Source organism: Festucalex cinctus, chromosome 21 (genome assembly GCF_051991245.1).
Source record: "Festucalex cinctus isolate MCC-2025b chromosome 21, RoL_Fcin_1.0, whole genome shotgun sequence".
In the NCBI taxonomy this organism is placed as follows: Eukaryota; Metazoa; Chordata; class Actinopteri; order Syngnathiformes; family Syngnathidae; genus Festucalex; species Festucalex cinctus.
In genome coordinates this window covers 3,241,771-3,262,508 of record NC_135431.1, presented here as the reverse complement: position 1 = coordinate 3,262,508, position 20,738 = coordinate 3,241,771, and the positions used below count along the sequence as shown (strand labels likewise).

At 41.1% G+C, this 20,738-nt stretch overlaps 3 protein-coding genes across 12 annotated transcripts in view; 1 reads left to right on the top strand and 2 right to left on the bottom strand.

Moving 5' to 3' along the window:
• eya4 (EYA transcriptional coactivator and phosphatase 4) overlaps nt 1-376 on the bottom strand; it is a 41,146-nt gene extending 40,770 nt beyond the window's left edge. For all 10 annotated transcript variants that reach the window (XM_077510251.1, XM_077510249.1, XM_077510250.1 and 7 more), the window contains exon 1: nt 41-376. The gene's annotated coding sequence lies outside the window, so the exon portion shown is untranslated. The remainder of the gene's footprint in view (nt 1-40) is intronic.
• tbpl1 (TBP-like 1) overlaps nt 304-20,738 on the top strand; it is a 41,381-nt gene continuing 20,946 nt past the window's right edge. The window contains exons 1-5 of the mRNA XM_077510264.1: nt 304-451; nt 627-694; nt 1,221-1,342; nt 14,927-15,081; nt 15,716-15,750. The gene's annotated coding sequence lies outside the window, so the exon portion shown is untranslated. The remainder of the gene's footprint in view (nt 452-626; nt 695-1,220; nt 1,343-14,926; nt 15,082-15,715; nt 15,751-20,738) is intronic.
• Nucleotides 18,046-20,252, bottom strand: tcf21 (transcription factor 21). The gene is made up of 2 exons (XM_077511072.1): nt 19,770-20,252; nt 18,046-18,453 (listed from the first exon to the last, which is right to left on the bottom strand). Exons 1-2 carry the CDS (start codon nt 20,214-20,216, stop codon nt 18,364-18,366), a joined length of 537 nt encoding a protein of 178 aa, XP_077367198.1. The 5' UTR covers nt 20,217-20,252; the 3' UTR covers nt 18,046-18,363.

Below are 20,738 nucleotides of genomic sequence, written 5' to 3'. Positions count from 1 at the left end.
CTGTTATGAAACGACAGTTTAGTGAACAATAAAGTTATACCTGTGTTGTGCCAGCAAGTAGTCTGGTCCCAGGTCCGGTTTACCTGCTGGTGCAGCTCATCATCATGACGTGCTGCTGCTGCTTGCTCGCAGGCTGTCACTGACTTGTTTACAACATCGCCATTAGGAGCTGAGTTCCCCCCCCCCCAAAAAAACAAACAAACAAACAAACAAACAAACTTTGAACGCAACGACAAGCTAACCAAGTCCAACTTTCACAAAGAAGTGAGCTGACAGCGGCGGGCAGGCGGCACAACTTTGCGAGGAGTCGACAAGTCCAAGTTGGAGGAGGAGAAGCGGCCGGGCTGCTTGAGAGCCATTCGAGCCAACTTCATTATTGACGAGTTGAGTCGGACCGAGGAGACCGCTACTGCGCATGCGTACTGTCGACGCCGACCCTGATGGCCAAGTCGTGAGTGATGGCTTTTAAATTCTGTATTATTATTTTTTTCTATAAATATACGTTGAATTTATGTCATTCTCATTTCTATCGCCCTACAGTCGTCTTCCTGATGTTTAGACATAAATGTAATGTGTTTTTTTTTTTCTATTAAATTGCTTGTTAAATAAAGTTGTTTAAAAAACAGTAATCGCTGGGCTGAAGTTGGAGGAGAAGGCGGCAAACGAAGAGGAAGGAGTCCACTATCAAAATGATGTAAATACTGCACTTTTATTGTTCACATAATATTGTTGCTATCAATATGATGTAATTGCTTTATTTTGTGCACAATACACTATACATTTCATTTTAATCCAATTTTATTTAAATTGCCAGTGTTACTATAAAAGCTAGCTAGTTGTGTAGCTAGCTAGCTGTGTAGTTAGCTAGCGTACTGATTGTTGATGGTTATTATTAAGTATCAATAACTTAATAAACACCTTAGGTATTTGTTACAGCAGATATTTTCATTGTTATGCGTGTAAAGTTTCAAAGATTCATATATTTATGAGACCAGTATATCAGTCAGATCTATAAAAGTCAATTCCTGTGATATACGTTAGCGTAATTGTCAATTTGAAGGATTTAACATCATTTAAATTGACGATAACATGTTAGACACCTTTGTCACTTGAAATACCTTTTTGTATCGTAAATCTTTTAAGTTAACACTCTTAATAATCCATGTCATGCAAGTTTACTAACACTGACTACACTTTTAACACTGATTTCCCTCCCGTAGCTGTCAACCAGGGTGCGAAGATTCAATTGAACCGAGACAAAGCTTGAGGGCAGCACTGCAGCAGTGGAGACATTTGGAGTGCAATAATACCGCAGCATCCCAGAGGTGAAGCGCAGCAACAGGTAAAGTTGCATGTACTGTATGCAGATGTGGCAAAAATACTCACACTTTGTACTTATGTAGAAAATACATCTTTAGACACAAAATGAGTTCAGATAGCTTATGCTAAGCATTGCCTATATGTTTGTGTGATTTTTTTTTCTTGATGTTTTTAACAAGCTGTGAAAAAAAGGAATGAGCCAAAATAAGTACAGATTTTTTTTATTCAATAGTCTAACGGTATGTGTCAAAAAAAAAAAAAAAAAAAAAAAGCTTCTGCTTATAAACCCGAGTCTACCACGATTGACACGCCGTGCCCAACGAATAAATGAGCAGCACAAGCCGTGACAGAGCCCGAAATAGCAGGAAGCCGCCGTGGCGACCCGCCGCCTCCGGTGCCGCGTGTCAGGCGAGCTTCGAACACTTGGCAGAACGCGACGCACAAAAGGGAAGCACGTCCAGGTGTTTTTAGAGGTGTCAGACGGCGGAATTTCGAGGCGGCAGCAGATGCAACCGTCTGTTTGTGAGGCCAGCTGCTCTTGCAACGTTGGGCGTTATTAAAAAAAAAATAAAAAAAACACCACAAAGCGAGTCACGGCACTCCCTCTTCTCGCCGGGCCAAAAAGAAAATGGCCGCCAGCTCGCCGGTATTTATAGATATATGCGCGGAACTCGTGCTCGCGCTGGCCCGATGTGCTGACGACGTAAAACGAGAGGACGCTTCCAGAAAGTCCGGAGTGTCAGGGTGCAAAGATAAAAATACCCGGTGAAAGATGGGCCCGGCCATTAGCCGCGCAGCCCGGCATGTGACATGGCAACGTTTCAGGCGTGATTTATGATTATTACTACCGGCCAGCCCGGACCGCTCCCACCCGACAGCCCAAATTCAATTGCCAAATGAGGGTTATTTCGGGCAGCCATGCATGAACGAAATAACTGGCTGACGACTTTTTTTTTTTTTTTTTTTTTTATAACTTTTGTATCGGTGCAGATTTGTCTTTTGCACGTTGGACGTAAAATACATTTCCGGCATCCAGTTTAGAAACGGGCCAAGCAATGGCATTGTGGTACAGTAGATATACTGTACTGTACTAGGCCTGGGTATCGATTCATATTTCAAAAATCGATTTGATTCACGATTCACATTGATTTTCGATTCAGTTCAGAATTCCCCGCAGTACCGATTTTAATTTATATTCCAAGTACCCAAGTACCAATGTTGAAAAATAGCAGAAACTTCTTTCTTGGTGCATTAGTAATAAATATGAATTTAATGAACTTCTATGGATCTCACTCTGCCTTATCGATCCTTCCCTCCTTCCTCTCTTTAGTTTTTCCTCTGGTCTCTTGAGATCTCGCTAAATTTGCTGGAATTTAGAGGCTTCCGGGGTTGGCGTAAGACTTTGATTTTGTAATCATGGGGAAGGCAGGAAGTGTTTGGTCGGTGCTGGATTTCACTTTGATTTATCTTTCTTTTCTCTTTATTTTTTTCTGACCTTTTCTCTGGTCTCCTGACCATTTAAACTTCACGACTCTGGCAAGATTCTGAAGTACCTGGTTAAGGCGAAGGGTAATGGGATATTTATAAGGCTTTAGGTGAATTAATGAGTATGAATTTATACGTATTTGCACGCACACGCACGCACGCACGCAAACGCACACACGCAAACGCACGCACACACAAAAAAAGAAAAAAAAAAAAAAGAGCAATGATGATAAGACGTTGAATCGGTAAGACTACCGAATGAACAATTCTGAGCTCTTAAAAAAAAAAAAACAAAAAAAAAAAAAAAGTAATAAATATGAATATTTACATTTAGAATTGAATTCGATACATTTACATTAATCATGTATCATGTATGTTTTATTGAACATGACCTGATCAAAACCATAAACAATAATTGAAATCAATTACAAGCACAGTGCTAATGTAAATAAAGTGGCAAATCACGACATTTACATTCCTGTGACAGATTTTATACTAAAGTTCCAGCGGTTAACAAATAAATAAATAAATACAAATGTACCTGTATTGTTAGAGACAAAAGTATTGATTAATGGTCTTATTAATCAATATTGGGCTATGAAAAGGAATATTGATTCAATATCGATATAATGATATTTCCTACTGTACAACAATATTTGATCATAATTGTAAATTTCATATAGACCTGTAGATGAAATAACGAAGCGTTTTTGTGAATATACAGGTACAGTCCACGTAGCACAAAAAAAAATCGGCCCTGGCATTTTGACTAAATGGATTAATGGACTTGTCCCTCTAAATTTGTGGGCCAGTCACTTGGGGTAAAATGGAGGAAAATAATCATTAAAAAAACACCGCATAGGCCCCAAAAGACACCGGCCCACCGGGCATCAGCCCTCTATGCCAGATGGCCAGTCCAGGCCTGTCCACGTGGGAAGCGGACGTACCAGTTAGCGCAAGCCCCCAATTTTTCCCATTTCTTCGTCTTTTGTTTCCTCTTTCTTTAGCAGCCTGCGTCGTCCTTGACGCACAACTTCATCTTTTTATGAGCTAAAAAACATTGAACGTCTCCTCAGGCAAATTGCTGCAATGCGGCGTCAACTTCGTTGCATCAATTTGCGCCATTTGTACAGAACCTCGACAAAACAAAAAATCAAAAAACAGTGATAAAATGGCGCCTTTCACGGGCGATGTAAAAGGGTTTAATTGTTGTGGTGTGAGCTGCCGCATGGAGGAACAAAGGGAAACATTTGACACCTCGTAAATTCTTGCAACGTCCTTCCCCGATGCGACCGCTCCGGTTACACTATTTTTTGTGTGTAAAAATAAGATATCACGGCGTAATGACGACCAATACAACAACTGTATTTAGTAAACATATACAGTATCAGCAGCTCAACAACCACAATACGTATCCTCAGGCAGAATTTCCATCTCATGTTGTACTCGCGCGCTCAACAGTGGTGCCTTGAGATACAAGTGACCCGACTTACACATACTGAAATGTACTGAAGTACAAGATTAAAAAATCATTTTGTTTGAGTCATCCACTTTTTGTAATGGCACATTTCCGTGTCACACTTTCATTCCCATCCGTCGTCCTCACGGCCGCTCGGGGTTTTACTGCGGTGCCCTTGGGGGAGGTTAGTAGAAAAGGTGGGGGCTTCTGTGGTCTGTTCTAGGACGCTTGGCTTTATGTGGAGGGAATGTTTTATAGGGACACGCATAATGTTTAAGTACGTGAACAGTTTCCGCAAGAGTCGACCCACGCACGGGCCGGCGGCTGCCTTTGACAGAAATATGCAATTAGCTGCTGTTTGATTTACCATTTATGTATACATTTATACATATTTTTAAAACAGTGAAAAATATATATATTGAAAATATTTGTTTTATATCGTCAAACGAGTGGCGCCCCACTCAAGCAATTTAAAATTCAGCAAGAATTCGCCAAAAAAGACAGGATATTTTATTTTCATGTTAGCACAAATTCTGCCTAGCAACAAGTGACCTTACGCTTTCAAATTTCAAAGAGAAATCACTGTACTTTTTCCTGATCGCTTTTAAACTGTTTCACATTTAAAAGGTCAGTCAACCGGCAGGACGAAAGACGCAGAGAAAGACAGGAAAAAAAAAAAATGTGTGCGAAAGTACGAACACGCTGGCTGCGGGAAGTCATGTTAAAAGCGTTAGTCGTTGATTGCTTTTGCCGAGGTAGTCAAGAGGGCAAATCACTTGTGATTTTCACTGCTGCAAATCTAATATGCAGTATGCACCTTACGCTGTGTGTGCGTGTGTGCGTGAGTGTGGGAAGGAGATTGAGTTCCACCACACAAGTGTCTTTACAGTCACGTTCATTCATATTCTTCGCGTGTATGATGTTCCCTTTTGGACGCCGTTATTACTGCATGTGACCATGGGCAAAAAAAAACTGTCAAATCTCCTCATGATGATGATGTACAGTTCACTGTTATGCTCAAACCATCAAGCGATAATAAATATGTGACACGCCACAGAGAACGTTATTGTTGGAAACGCTCACAAATTGCGCTTTAGAGCACCTCGTTGTTACGGAAGTCCAACATATAACCAAATCTGTTTCCGTTTTCCAGCAATTAGCATTAGAATACAGCTAAATTTCATCATTATTCACAAATCTGTTAAGAACTGTGGGGAAATCAGCTTGTTTTAACATGGCCCGTGTTGATCTCTTATACTCTGCTGCCACCTGCTGGCCGTTTTTGTAGTAACCACCGTTGCTTCAACCGTTCTCTGCAGTTCAAAGCCTTTTGTATTTTCTACATAAGAAAAGTGTAAATATGTCTTTGGGACACTTAAAACATTTAAAATAGAACGTATTTATACGTCTATGGGGGCAAACGAGTTAACATGTCCACAGGCTCTCTCTCTCTCTCTCGCGCTCGCTTGCTCGCTCGCTCATTTTCTGGCCACAAATCCCCACATTGACATTGAACCTCAACGGCATTACAGCTGGAATGCCTGCTATGTTGTTTCAACTAATGAAAGAACAAAGAGAAACAAACAAGAGAGGGACACAATTAAAAGAGAATAAGGAGAGAAAACATGGCCAAGGAGGAAATGGATGGAGGCGGGGCCACTTGGACACCTCCCACTCAATTCTTACGCGAATCCTCCATTGCAGGATTTTAATTATATTGTCCACTGCAATGGCCTATTGGAAGAGGAAATAAGTCAAGTCAAGTCAAGTCAGTTGACCTGATGTCAGATGAAAGATGTTAGCCAAAGGAGAAAAAATCTGACTGGCAGTCTGCAGCGTTCTTATCAAGTATTGAGTTCCTCCACATGTTGACTCGGCTCACAAGCATATTACGTATGCCCTTCATCTGACCATTAGCATAGATTTGAAAATATAGAAGGGCCAAAACGTGCCTTGCGAAAATTAAACTGCACTACAAAACTAGCCACCAGAGGGTGCTAGGAACTGCACAATTGGAAATCAACCTGACTTATTTTTTATTTATTTTTTTAAACAGACCTGCTGCTTTTAATATTGTGAAATGATGATGGCGGTATATTGTGGCAGTTTTAATATCGCGATATCACGATATTGCAGTTATCGTTATATGCCTAATTTTAATCGTGTTCATGCGTTTTAGTAACGACATTGTTTTGAAATTGTATCGAGTAAAAAGCACAGATAATCATGTGAAACTGTAATGGAAAAAAATTAAAATTAGTCTAAGAAATTACATATTGGAAAAATTACTTTCAGTACAGTAATGAAGTATTTATACTTTGTCACTTCCCATCTCTGGTTTTTCTGTCTCTTCCTTTCGGTTCATTCTTGTTTTCTTTGGCATTCGCTTTTTTTCATTTTGAGGCCCGCAATCGGTGAAGAATTGAAGCATTCCGTGTCCTCACCAATCATAATCAGGAAGGCCGCTGTTGGTCACGCACACACACGGCCCGATTGCTCCTCAGTCTGGCCTGCGTAACGTTACGGATGCGGATCGAACGTCTCGCTGTGGACCTCACAGAAGGAAGGACGGAAAAGGCCGCGCGTGGCTTGGACGCATCTTATCTTGATCCGTCTCACGCACACGCACACGTCAAGCGCTTAGATTAAGTGCTGTCTGCTGTTCTCTCACTCTTCAATCCCCCCCTGAGAGTGGATCGATACTCGCTCAGCATCAGGTTGCCGTTAATGTCTTCATTTTTATTTTTTTATTTTTTTTTAACCAGTCGCCGAATTAAATGTCCAAGTTGGCCCCTAATGGCCCCCGACTCACAGCGCCCCCTAGGGAGACTCGTTGTAGTGTGTTTTTTTGTGAGGGACAATTAATTAACTTCAGCAGGGATGAGCCTTTTTATTTATTGTGTGGAATGCACCCCCCCCCCAAAACAACCTTACTGTATCATCTGCTCGCACCCGGGTTCGAGTTACACGTGTGTAATTATGCCGCGGGATATTTATCACTTGAATAATACATGTAATGTGGAGCCGAATGAAAGATTGCGCCTAAACTTGAATGGATGTTGACAAAGACACGGATGGGCGGGGCTGGCGCGGGTGGGGGGGGGGGGGAGATTTATCATGCATCCACGCAAGTGCTGATGGCAGCACGCTGGACTAGTGGTGAGCACATGCGCTTCACACTTTGGAGGTTCTCGAGTATATCCGATCAATTTTTCCACATTTTTTGACAAGCGACATCCGTAGCTGGAGTCGGGCTGGTTACGTTAATCCGTGGATGTAACAATATCCAAACATCACGATACGATATTATCACGATGTGAAGTTCACGATACGATAATTATCACGATATACGTGCTAACCATTAATCCACCGTGCCGCCCACTGTGGTTTCAATGGGAAATATATTAGTAAATAAAATACATAATTGAGTTCTTAGCGTCATCACCGGATGAGTTGTTACTATTATTTGAAAATAAGACGCTTTCACACTTTTGGTGACCTAATGAATTGTGAATTCATCAAGTTTAAAACAACAAAAACATCTCCTCCTTTTGGCGCTCATCATCCCTCCATCCCAATCAATCTCGCCCTCCCTCCCCCCTTTTCACTAATGCACTCTTTCATGTGCTCTCCTGTTACCCCTCGCAAAACGCCCCCCCCCTCTAGCAGCCCTGTCTCCATCACCCTCCTGTCTCATTGCTCTTTTGTAGGCCCTACGCATTTTTTTCTGGGGGGGAAGTAACGTGATCCCCCCCCCGCTCCCCGTATTTTCTCCCCGGGGTGGTCCCGTCCGAACGGCACGACGGGATTTGGGGTCGAAGCGAACAGAGCGACAACGCGCATGGAAATGAGGACTTAAAAGTTTTGGGCTTGTCCGTGCAGTTGTGTCGTACCTGTGCCATCTGTTTGGTCTCATCTCACAGCTGTCGTCGTTTGAAAAACACACCTTTATGTAGCAAACTTTTAACAAAATGTGCTTTTTCATACATTACATACTCTAAAAGTCTTAAAGGGATACTTGACTCATTGAGCCATTTTCAGCAGTAGAAAGTTCATATTTTGTCTATAATTAATGTGGTAACTTCATTATTTTTCATGTACAATTAACACCTTTAAAAGAATTTTTTCTACTTGCTGTCGACTAATGATGACTAGTGCATATCAACCCCCCCACACACCCCCACCTCCCCCCCACCACGATCTGGATAACCCCGGGACTTTGTGGAACTTGTGTCACTCGGTCTCCGCTAGCAGCCAACTGCTGTGTCACAGGGAGGTCTACGCACGCACGTGCACGCGCACACGCATCAAAAAAAATAAAAAATAAAACAGACACAAAAAAAGTGCTCAAGTTCATTACCACACACACACACACACTGGTGGTAAAAATAGAATGAAGAGAAATCTCGACTCATTTGTCATCCGTATCAGCGTTTGGCTTATGTTTTTTTTTTTCTTCCATTTTTTTTTTCTTGCTCACAGCCAAACTGGAGCTGAACTCGAATGTTCCGGCCAATGATAACAAATTCAAAGTCACATTCTCCACACACCAGCACGAGAGTCGGCGGTTAGTTGAGGTGCACGGAGGGAATGCTGCGGTCGCACCTGGGAATACTCTCTCGGTCAACCTGACCAACATTTTTCTCCCGTCTTTGCGCTTTCCCCTCGCAGCACGTTACGTTGACTTCACTTTTTTGTTTTGCAAGCTGGATTTGTTTTTGTAAGCACTAGATTCCGGTTTTGACGATAACGTTAGCCGGTTAGCTTAGCAATTCGCGTGGCTTATCCACCTTGCAGTCTGTTATTTGCTCTTCGTGATCTCTTCATGTGAACGATACTTGTAAGATTTGCTTCTGCGAAATTGCGCAATCGTAGCCAGCCGAAGCTCGTTGCTATAGCTAGCTGCTGCGATGGAAGTAGCCCGGATCTCATCTACGTTGTTAGTTAATTCTTTCAATGCTGTATGGTTTGTTTGCATTCACCCATCTTCTTGTTTATTACTTTTCATTGACTGTTTGCACCATAATCTTGTACTGTTTGATGTGATGACAATTTAGCCTGATTCATTTAGTTACTGAGGCTGCCACCTAGTGGCAGCTGTGTGGACCAAGCATAGCTAATGGTAGCTTTTGTCTATTAACTCATTCACTCACAGCTGTTTTACTGCATTATGACTGATTTTGCAAGGCCCACAGAATATTGTGTTCTATTTGTTATGAAAACATGGAACCTACCAAAAGAAGGAAAAAAAAGTATTTTTTTATGTTTCCGTTTTGCAGCAATTAGCATTAGAATATAGCTAAGTTTAATCATTATTCACAAATCTGTTTAAAACAGTGGGGAAAAGAGTTTTTTGCAACATGGCCCCGGTTGATCTCTCATACTCTGCTGCCACCTGCTGGCCGTTTTTGTAATAACTACCTTAGATTCAAGCGTTCTCTTCAGTTCAGAGGGTGCATCAAAGCCTTCTGTATGCTCTAGCATAAAACAAAAAACGTATAAATACGTCTTTGGGAGCAAATGAGTTAAACACGCTTTCTTTGACATTTATATTGTTTACCAGGGTGTGAATTGCCTAGTGCTTGATGATTCAATTCATATCACGATTCATAGGTCACGATTCGATTAGATACCGATTAATCCTGATATAAATTCCTAAGTTGATTGTTGCGATTTTTTACTCAAATTTAGAAAAATACTAGCCCATACTAAAAAAAAAACACACTATTTGTACGTAACAGCAATGTTATGTTACTATTATTATGTTTTATTATTATTATTATGTTATGTTGTTAATACACGCACACGTTGAGTTCCTCCACATATTGACTTGCTTCACAGGCATATTACGGTCCCCTTCATCTGACAATTAGTGTAGATTTTAAACATAGAAGGGCCAAAACATCCCTAATAAAAATTAAATTGCGCTAAAAAAAAACTAGCCACCAGAGGGTGCTAGGACTGCACAAATGGAAATCAACCTGACTTTTTTAACAGATGCGTTGCATTTAAATATCGTGAACATGGCGACGACGATATTGTGGCAGTTTTAATATCACGATATCGCGCTTATCGTTACATCCCTACAATTGACACGATAGGAAAATGTGGCACGATAAAAAGTTTTCTAAGTACTCGTGTAGCTGTAGTTCGTTGTGCACTTTTAGTTGCAGTTGTTTTTGTGTTAGACTATTAGTTATATTTATTTTGAATTGATCTTGGAGCTATCTTGTCGCTACGGTAACAAGGCGCGTGCGTGCGTCGCGCGTGGTCTCACCCTGTGAATTTTAATTCTGATTTGATTGGGATTAAAGCAGGTTTCAAAATCGTCGTTAATGGCTCTCAGACCGGCTCTAATCCTCATTTAATGAAGTCCTCGGCGGGGCTGGACGGGAGCCCGTCATAACTCATGCGGACATTCAAGGCAAACACTCCATGGGAAGTGGAGGACGTGTGGGCGCGTGCATGTGCGCGTGTGTATATAAGAGCGGTAAGCATACATGTAGAAGTCGTAAAAACACGGATGGATGGCGAGTTTTGAATGCAGAATGTTTGCGTTTGTGTGTTTTGCGTGTGCGTACAAGTGTGTGTTCACCATGCTCGCTTGGACGCGCATGCTCGCTATCGCTCCCTATCATCCCTATGTAACAGGAGCCACCCCCTCCACCCAGCCCTGTCAAAAATAAAAATCATTTGTCTGCTGCATGAGTGTGTCCATTAAAAATGCATGCTGTTCGGAGGGGGGGGGGGGGGGGCGCTGGAGTGGAGGGGTGGTCTGTGATCCTCAGGGGACGAAAGCTGACACTCGGCTCTCCGGAAGGGCATCAGTAGTACCAAGGTGGACAAATGGCATCCAAAGAGGAAAAGTGGACAGAAAAGGTGGATCAATATGTACAAAAAAAAAAAAAGAAAAAGTGGCCTGACATCCAATCTTCATGCACCAATAGATCAGATCGCTCTATTAAAGTCAAATAGATTTTTTAAATTAAAATATATAACACTGTTTTTTTGTTTGTTTTTTTTTACAGTGGAATTACTTTAATGCCTTCACATGCGGGAAAGGAGAGCCTCAGTCGCCAACGCAGAATTTATATGTCACACTATGCCAACAGGCCCCGCCTCTTAACACATTCTCTGCCAGCCCAGCAAAAAAAAAATGCATCATTTGACGTCTTTTTCCGTCAATGGCGGTAAATGAGTTAAAGTCATGGTCTTCCGTTTTCACTCAGGAAAATGCACTCTATAAATACAGTATGTATATACACATGTAGTTTTTGGTCAAATTACAAGTTTTGGTAGCAACAAGACTTGAGACACAAAAATGTGTAAAAAAATAAAATCTAATTAAAAAAAAAAAGTTCCTTGGTGCCAGCCAGTTGTGTTTTCGTGCTTTTCAAGCGAGTGCGATTTTGGTGCTCTTCCCTCGTATTCCCACTAATTGGTGTCCCCATGCTGTGTTTTCCGTTCGTCTCTCTTGTGGAAATGACTGTTTTCTTTCTTCGCTTCACTCCATCTGCTTCCTATAAGCCATTTTGGAGGCACCTCGGCCGTTTATTCGCACACAAGCAAAATCCCCTCCCCGACCAAATAAGCCGGCGCTTTTTCAATTGGGTGGTCAAATCTGGACCCAATTAAATGGGGGTCCCCCCCCACTTTATAATTCCTTCACACCCAGCTTGAGGAAGACCCCAGATTAGAGGAATATTTTCCTTATTGCCGACTACTTTTGCGGAATTCCACGGGATCATAATTGAATCCACGTGTGGGCCGGATTCAATTGAAATGAGAAGATTTTCTATTAAATTGTATTCATTTTATTGTATTTCTATTGGCAGCCTTGCTTATATGCGTGTGTTTTTGGTTTTTTTTTTTGTTTGTTTGTTTTTTTTGTTTTTTTTATCCAATCAGATTTCAGATTTCAGATTTCTGATTGGTTGACCAGCAAAACATGTCGGCAGCGATCTGTGTGAAGAGATGTTTAGTTTTCCGGGACTACTTTCTGTCCCAACCAGTGGGAAAAGCTAAATTACTTAGAATGTGAAATAGATTTGTGAAAACTGATGAAACTTAGCTCTCTTCTCGTGCTAATTGCTGCAAAACAGAAACAGATAGAAACATCCTTTTTTTTCCTGATGAAAGAAGAGACTTTAATCTTTCTTTTGATAGGTTCCATGATTTTATAGCAATTGAACACAATATTCTGTGGGCCTTGCAAAATCAGTCAAAATTCAGTAAAACAGCCGGGAGCGAACGGGGTTGCTTCTGTGGAAATGGCGGCGAGTGAATGAGTTAATAAATATCAAACTGGTAAACCTGGCAGCCATTTTGACTACCGGTAGTGAATACTGGATGGAATTCCTTTTACAAATATTCATGACTTCAATTTGTGAAGTTAAAACTTGATTCAAGATATCTTGAATTGAAGTTGAAGCGGAATCAGGACAAAGCGGCGATATCTCAAACTGAAGTTACAGATACCAACAATTCCATTGAGCCGTAATTGAAGGATTAAGTACTCCGCACTAAAGAAATACCGCCGCCACAAATACCAAATGTGCATGTTGGCTGCGTTTTAGTTTTGCCCCTCTGGTTCTTGTCCGCTAGTGTTGCAAAAAAAATTTTTTTAAGCGACTTTTAATTCCTGAAGTGGACTCTTAATTGAGATCAAATAAACAAACGTCACCTGTGAGCGATTTTCGGCTAGTCGCTCACTCGGCTTGATGTGCACTCCGTACGCGTGCTTTTCTCGTTTAAACGCGCGCACGGGCGGATTAGCTTCCTTGTCGGACTCAACAGTGAGGAGCTTGTGTTCCGCGCTGACCCCGTCGTCGCGCTCGGGCTTCCCCGCGAATGTCGTCGGGGGGGAATGAATGGCCACTTGTTGGGACAACTTGTCTGGAAATCCCGCTTGTCTGCGCCCTATCACTCCTAAGTGGCGTTATTAACGAAGGAAAGCATCAGGAAATCAAGTCGTCTGGTTTCGGGGAGGGGGAAGAAAAAAAAAAAAAAAGTGGAAAAACACACGGCAGGTGATTGTGATTCATGTCTTCCTAATTGTAATGGACTTGAATCCTGTAAAAACAACACGCGGGGGTCATTCTTGCGCACACGGTTGGAACCCCACGCACGGCGTAATTGCGCCCACCTGGTAAAACATCATTTAGCGTCGTCACCCCTTTCCGTCCGCTAACACCGCTCTGACTACTTGGATGTGCGTGACCTCCGTTACCGCTTTGATCGCCATAATTGGATCAGACTATCGCCAAAGTCCCGAAGTGCCTTTTGGACAAAAGTTGAGTATCTTTGAGGTGCCAGCAGTTTGGCAGATACAAAAATCATTCGTCCAAAAAAAAGAGGCTTCAAGATGTTTCTTGTCAAACTTAACAACAGAGAGAAATGCATGTTGTGCATTTAAAACAACCACGTGAACGTCTGCTAGCTTAATGCTAACACGTTGACGTACAAAATCACATTTCTCACATTCATATATTCTTCATCCCTTGCAAAAACTAATTATTGTGGCATACTGAGTCGCTTACATTAGTTGTGAAACTCTTCTTTATGTCTGCGTGGCTGTTTCTAGTGGCTAAGTCCTGTACACCATAAACTGTTTCATTCTTGACATTCTATTCTATCGTTTTAGTACCTTTTTTTTTTATGTAGAACAATATTAACTCATTCACTCCCAGCCATTTTCATGTTCTATTGCTAGAAAAACATGGAACCTACCAATAGAAAAATGTGTCTCTTCTTTCATCAGGAAAAAAAAGAGTGCGGTATATTTTTTTTATCTGTTAGAATTAGTGTTAGAATTAGCGTTAAAATTAGCTAAGTTTCATCATTATTCACAAACCTGTTGAAAATACTTGTAAAAAGAGCTTGTTGCAACATGTACCTGGTTGATCTCTTATACTTTGCTGCCACCTGCTGGCCGTTTTTTTTTTTTTTTTTGTAATAACTACCATCGCTACCACTTCAGGTCAGAAACTGCATCAAAGCCTTCATACAAAAACTCTAGCAAACAAAAACCTAAAAAACGTATAAATACGTTTTTGGGAGTGAATGAGTTAAAAAGTGTTATTTTCCTTATTAAAAATATTTTTTTGCTTGTTGTGCGGAGTCTGGAACGGATTAAGGATCATTTCTATTCATTTCAATGAGGAAAGATGATTTGAGATACAGTATGCGTGGTCACATAATGAACGGCCAGCGATTGGCCAGTTCTTATTGATCAATCAGATTTCAAATTTGTCCTCATGGGACCATAGGGCTGATCCTCATTGACGTCCGCATTTTTCCATCGTCTGATTGGTTGCTCAGAGCAAAACGTTAAATTTGTCACAGCCAAGTTCGACAAACAGGACACATCTGTAGTGTTTGGCACGTATTGATAAATAAGCATCTCCGCTGTTTCTGATGTTATGCTGTTCAATACATATTGAACTTGCTCCAGACGCGGCACAGTGGCGTGTTGTTCTGTTGTGGTTTTTGTGTCGTTATTGATGGTTTGTGTAAGTGCAACTTGATGGTTGTGTTATTAAGAGCTGGATTGAGTCTGGTAAGCCCCCACTGAAGCCCCCCCACACATTCCAAATGCACAACCCACCACTCTGAATGATGAGCCTCACATTGTTGACATGTTATTCTATCTTCTTCTCCCAGTCGGGCTTGACAATGGGGCGCCGTCATCCCCCACCACCACCACCGTCCAAGTGCGATGCTGCCATCTTGTGGTTGGAGGCGAAGACAGCAACTGAGGCTTGAGAAACAACAACATCGTCCCAGCAAAATAATTTAGGAACCGTTTTAAAAATAAGGTAAGTAGGTCAAACATTTTGCCCTCATAATGTTCCAATTGTGTCCTTTTCAAGTGAGGCGTCATTGTCCAACGATCAATTTAAAAAAAAAAAAAAAGGTTTTTTAATTGTCATGGCTTTCACTGCATTTGCCAAAAAAAAAGCAAAAATAACTTGAGAAGGCATTTTAAATTTAAGCTGATGCAACATAAAAGATGAACTGGTATGCATAATTCAATGTAAGTTCCTGTATTAGAGAAAGGCACCACTAGATGGCAGTGTTACAAAATTTTGACAAATGGCCTGCAGAGCTTGTGCTTATTCTCCAAATCCATCCATCCATCCATCCATCCATCCATTCATCCGCTTAAATTTTGAGTCGTATTCTTAGCTAGATTAGCGATGCTGTCATATTTGTCGTCATATTTATTCCATGTTATATACATTCCATCATTTTGCGATATGTGAGGAAATGCGGCACGAGGGAGGGGCGGAAAAAGCAGAAATGAAAATTCTGCTACTTCAGAGCGCTTCGTCGTTTGCCGCAAGTGCGCGCACATCACGGCCAAAGTGAAAAAAAAAAAAAGTCTTACACCAGTTTTCTCTGTGATGTGTCAAATTTTACAAGACATTCTTTTCACTTTTTTTTTTGTAGGACGTCCTCCTAAATTCTGATGGGAACACACTGAAGTGAGTACAACAAATGACAGCATCAGCTGCAACAAAAATCTCGTTCTTTTTTTTTCCTTTTTTTTTCTTCCTTTTGGGCTGACGTCCAACAAAACTATTAGCAAGTATGGGAAATCCCTCTTCCACTTCATCCCTCCCTTGCGCTCGGGTTGGGGGCAGACGGCCAAGTTTATTTTCTCCCAGGTGGTCCCTCAAAGGGTGCTGTTGGGATCTGGGGGGGGGGCTGTCACGCCACCGTTGATGTATTAGGTGAGGGCCCTTGAAGTGACATCCATGCGTCTCTTTTTATCGCGACGGCGCCGACTTGTTGAGGTGAGCTGTGATGAAACTTTTTTCTTCCACATGCATGCGCTAGTATGCTCGTCACTAGTAGTAAGACGAATCAGGACCGTAAAAGAATGACAAAGGCGCACTCGACTCACAACTAAATTCAGACTTGTCTCCGCCCACTTTTGGATTCTGAATAGTGAGGACAAAGACGAGTACTAGCACTAGTGTAGAATCATTTGAGTTTTAATTCAATGTTCTTAACTCATTTGCTCCGAATAATGTGTAAATACGTTTTTTTTAATGTTTTAAGTGTCCCAAAGACGTATTTATACGTTTTTTTGTTGTTGTTGTTTTTTTTATGCTAGACTAGAGCATACAGAAGACTTTGATGCAGCCTCTCAACTGCAAAGAACAGTTGCAGAAATGGTAGTTATTACATAAACGGCCGGCAGGTGGCAGCAAAGCAAAGGAGATCAACCAGGGCCATGTAGAAAAAAAGCTCAATTAATTAATTTTGAATAGATTTGTGAAAAATGATGAAACTTAGCTCTCTTCTAATGCTAATTGCTGCAAAACGGAAACAGAGAGAAACATACTTTTTTTTTCCTGATGAAAGAAGAGACTTTAATCTTTCTTTTGGTAGGTTCCATGCTTTTATAGCAATAGAACACAATATTGTGTGGGCCTTGCAAAATCAGTCCAAATCCAGTAAAACAGCCGGGAGCGAACGGGATTGCGAAATGTGAAAATGGCTGCCAGTGAATGAGTTAAAAGTCCACATATACTACTAGTACTACTTTTTACGCCTACTTCCTTAGCACAGGTGAGGTCATCATCAGTCGACAGCAAGTAGAAAATTAGTCGTTAAATGTATTAATAATTGTACATGACAAATAGCTACGTTACCAAATTCACTCGTGACAAAATATGAACTTTTTCCTGCTTAAAATGGCTCAGTGAGTCAAGTATCAATTTCAACTCAACTCAACTCAACTTTATTTATAAAGCGCTTTAAGAACAGACAGATGCGACGGTGTGCAGTAGAGCCTTGAGGAGGGCGACCCCAAGTGGACAAAAATAATACATGTTCCTCATGTGCATACTTTGTATTGGCGTTGTGCGAAATCAATTTTAAAGTGAATAATGGATGGATGGGATGATCAGTACAATACAAGAATTTGTCAAAATAGCTCCAGGCCTAATAGGAACTTGTTTACAGCTGATATAAAACTTTAAAATGTATATAAACAATCTGGAACGTAACCTTGTCATAAACAAGGTACTACGCACCCTAGCATGAATTGATTGTCTGCACTTTTTAATCCCTCACATTTCAAAATAATTCTCAACCTACAGCAACACTCGTCATCTTACACTTGAACTGATGAAATTAATTGAATGCAGGTAAAAACGTATTTGTCATGTGACCCAAACATTAGCGCCAAATGTAAACGATTTCTTTGTTCTCTGCTACTTTTGTAGGGATGGATTTTTTTTTTTTTTTTTTTAGTACGCTGTAAGATTTAAAGTGTGTGTATTTGCCAACAAAATCGGGACGAGGAGGGGGGGGGGATGCTATCAGAGAGAGAGCGAGCGAGAGAGGCCTTTTGTCAGAATGCATAAATAACTGTCTGCGGTGATGTAAACATTGCCGGTCATAACCCAGCAGAATGAAAACAAGCACTCGGGGCAGGATTAACGCACGTTTTCCTCTTTTCTTTTCCTCTCCCCTTGAATTCCTCGTTTTAAAAAACAAACTTCCCTTTTTCGGCCTTTTCATTCACGTTTTGCTATTTTTGCTAGCCAAGTGTGAGCCTTTTCTTTCTGTTTTTGCTTGTTTTCAAAGATAATCTCGAGCAGGCCTGTGTTTGTTTACGTAAAGGCATCCAGCGTTATCTTTTAGCAACAACACTGCCACTTATCTGCTCAGGTTTGGCTATTATTACAAAAAAAAAAAAAAAAAAGGCTGCAAGGAGAACAGAGGTGAGGTCACAATCACAAAGCAAAGCACAGCACAGCAAAGTGTTCAAAGTGATACAAATAAGATTTATATTTATATACCTGGAGCATCTGTACAATTTCAAAGACTTGACTATAAAAAAAAATGTTTATGCAGAGTACATAACAAAGAGAACGCCTTTTGTCTTTGACCAGCAAAGACAATAAAGAGTGACTTTACAAAAAAAAAAAAAAAAGACAATGCATTTAAATAGTTTCTTGTTACGGGAACGATATTCCGTTATTCCCACTCGAAAGTCCGCCGGAGATGAGACGTCCCAAAGAAAAGAAAATGTTCGGAGGTATCCAACGTGTTTTTTTTTTGTTTTTTTTTGGTGGGGGGGGTCACGATGCGGTGGTGCCGCATAAGCGCGTGGAGCTCAGCATTTCCTTCAGCTCGTTCTCGGGCTTGCCGGCAACCATGAAGGGCCACGTCTGTGGAGGCAAAAGACGAGATCAGTCAACGTGGGAAATTGCAAACGTGCTTCCACTTTTTTTTTTTTTTTTTTTTTTAATATTCAAATATAGGCTTTAAAATGCAAACATCGTCTGTGTAGTTCAAATGCATCGGTCTCAAATTGAGAGATTTTTCTTGGACATTGTTGAAATCAGATCATTATTTTTCATTTAGGCCTCACTTACAACCAATCAAGTGGATGAGTTAAGTTAAAAGAAAAATCAGTAAACAAAAAGAGAATAATGAAGTTACTTTAAAAAAAAAAAAAAAAAAAGAAATACATTGACTATTTTGTGATAATATTTTACATTTTTTTCAATGCATGGAAAAATATTGCAAAAAAAAATTTTAAATATGGTACCAGCTATTTGTGCTTTGTTATTGCCTGAAACAAAAATAAGAAATAAAAAGAATGATTTCTTCTTCATCATCTAATTAATTCATTGGTCTGAATGTCAGTTCTAAAATAGCAACAGGCGTTGTCAAATATCAAAATTCTTCTTTAAAGAACATAATTTATGCTCCTTAATTAAAATTGATTATGTGCTCAACCGGTTGATTGTTTACATTAGCGTGCCAACAATTAAGCGACTATAAATGATGTCAATATATCAAACATGAGACACTTCATTAGGTACACTTGCTGACTTGATAATGCAAATCTTGTATTTCGAAGCAATTTTGTTTTATTTTAAAAGATATCACATTGATCCATGAAGTATCATTTAAAGCATCATAAAACCCAATTTATAGTTTTTATTTATCCATTTAAGCACACTTATATTGTTATTTTTAATCTGTGCCATGTATTTTACCTCACCCAATTTTGTTATAAATATAAAAAGTCTGTAGATTGTTTTGTGAAAATAAATCATGATGATGCAGCAAGTGTAAAGTAATAATTAAAAACAAGGTTGATGATGAAAAACACTTGAGTTAATCCAAGCAAGGATAAAAATTAAAAAAAAGCCTTTAAAATTCTCAATGGCGGTTGTGCAGTAACACTTTTAATAAAATAATAATAAAAATTATTTTTTTGTGTTAATGCAAGCAGGCAAGTAATAAAAAATGTATTTTACATATTTGTCAGGTATCTATATTGAATAGTTTGGAAAAATGTGTCAGACTCTACTTATTTAAATAAAAAATAAAAAAAAAGTGCTCATACACTTTTAGCAATCTTTTCTTCTTTTTTTTTTGTTTACAAGTATCTGAACATTTTGCAAAAAAAAAAAGCCATTAAAACCCCAAAGGAAGCTTGCATTTGTCCCCGGACGTCGTCTGTCAGGCTCACCAGGTTGACCGGGTGGACGTATCCGCTCTCGTACTTGTCGTTGGCCAGCACCTGGCGCAGGTGCGCGATGTAGCTGGACGCCAGGCGCAGCGTGTCCAGCTTGGACAGCTTCGTGTCGGCCGGCACCCACGGCAGCGACGTCTTGAGGCGCGAGAAGGCCTTGGACAGGACGCGCATGCGCGCCCTTTCGCGCGCGTTGGCCGCGTTCCTCTGCACCTGTTTGCCCTCCCGCGGGGCTCCTCCGCCTCGGTCGCCGTCGCCGCCGTCCTCCGAAGGGGAGGAGGCCTTGCGGGACGGGGCCTTGCGCGACGCCGTCCTGCGGCGCTTGGCGGGCGGCGGCGGCGGCGGCGGCGCGGAGCTCTCCTCGGCGCTCTCCGCCGCCGAGGCCAACTTGAGGATGCCGTCCAGCAGCTCGTCGTCCACGTCGCTCAGGGAGCCCGTGGACATGTTGGGTGGTGCGGGTGGTGCGCGCAGGCCGGCTTGACGAGGTGGACGCCCGGGGGTGTGCTCATTGAGTGGCGCATGCACAGCATTGTTTTATCTCCGCGAGTGGATAAGCGAGGGCGGCGGCCTGCATGCGCGGATGGGAGGAGAAACGGACGGGGATGGTCCACAGACCTCCCAAACGGCAAACTTTTTTCTTCTTTTTTTTTTTAAATCAGACATGCAGTTACTCACAAAAAAGTGCTGCATTTGACAGTTTTTCTCAGCATTTATACAGCCAATATAGGAAAAAAAAAAATCTGCACTGTGCTGGACTGGCCATCTGGCATACAGGGCAGATTCCCGGTGGGCCGGCGTCTTTTGTTATTATTTCTCTCCGTTTTAGCCCAAGAGACTGTAGGCCCACAATTTAGAGGCACTATAGTCAATTAATCAAGTTTGAATAGTCAGTCGCTATACATTGCTGAACAAATAAATGTTATTTGTCAGAATGAAATAATTTTCAGAACTCCTTTTTTACTCACA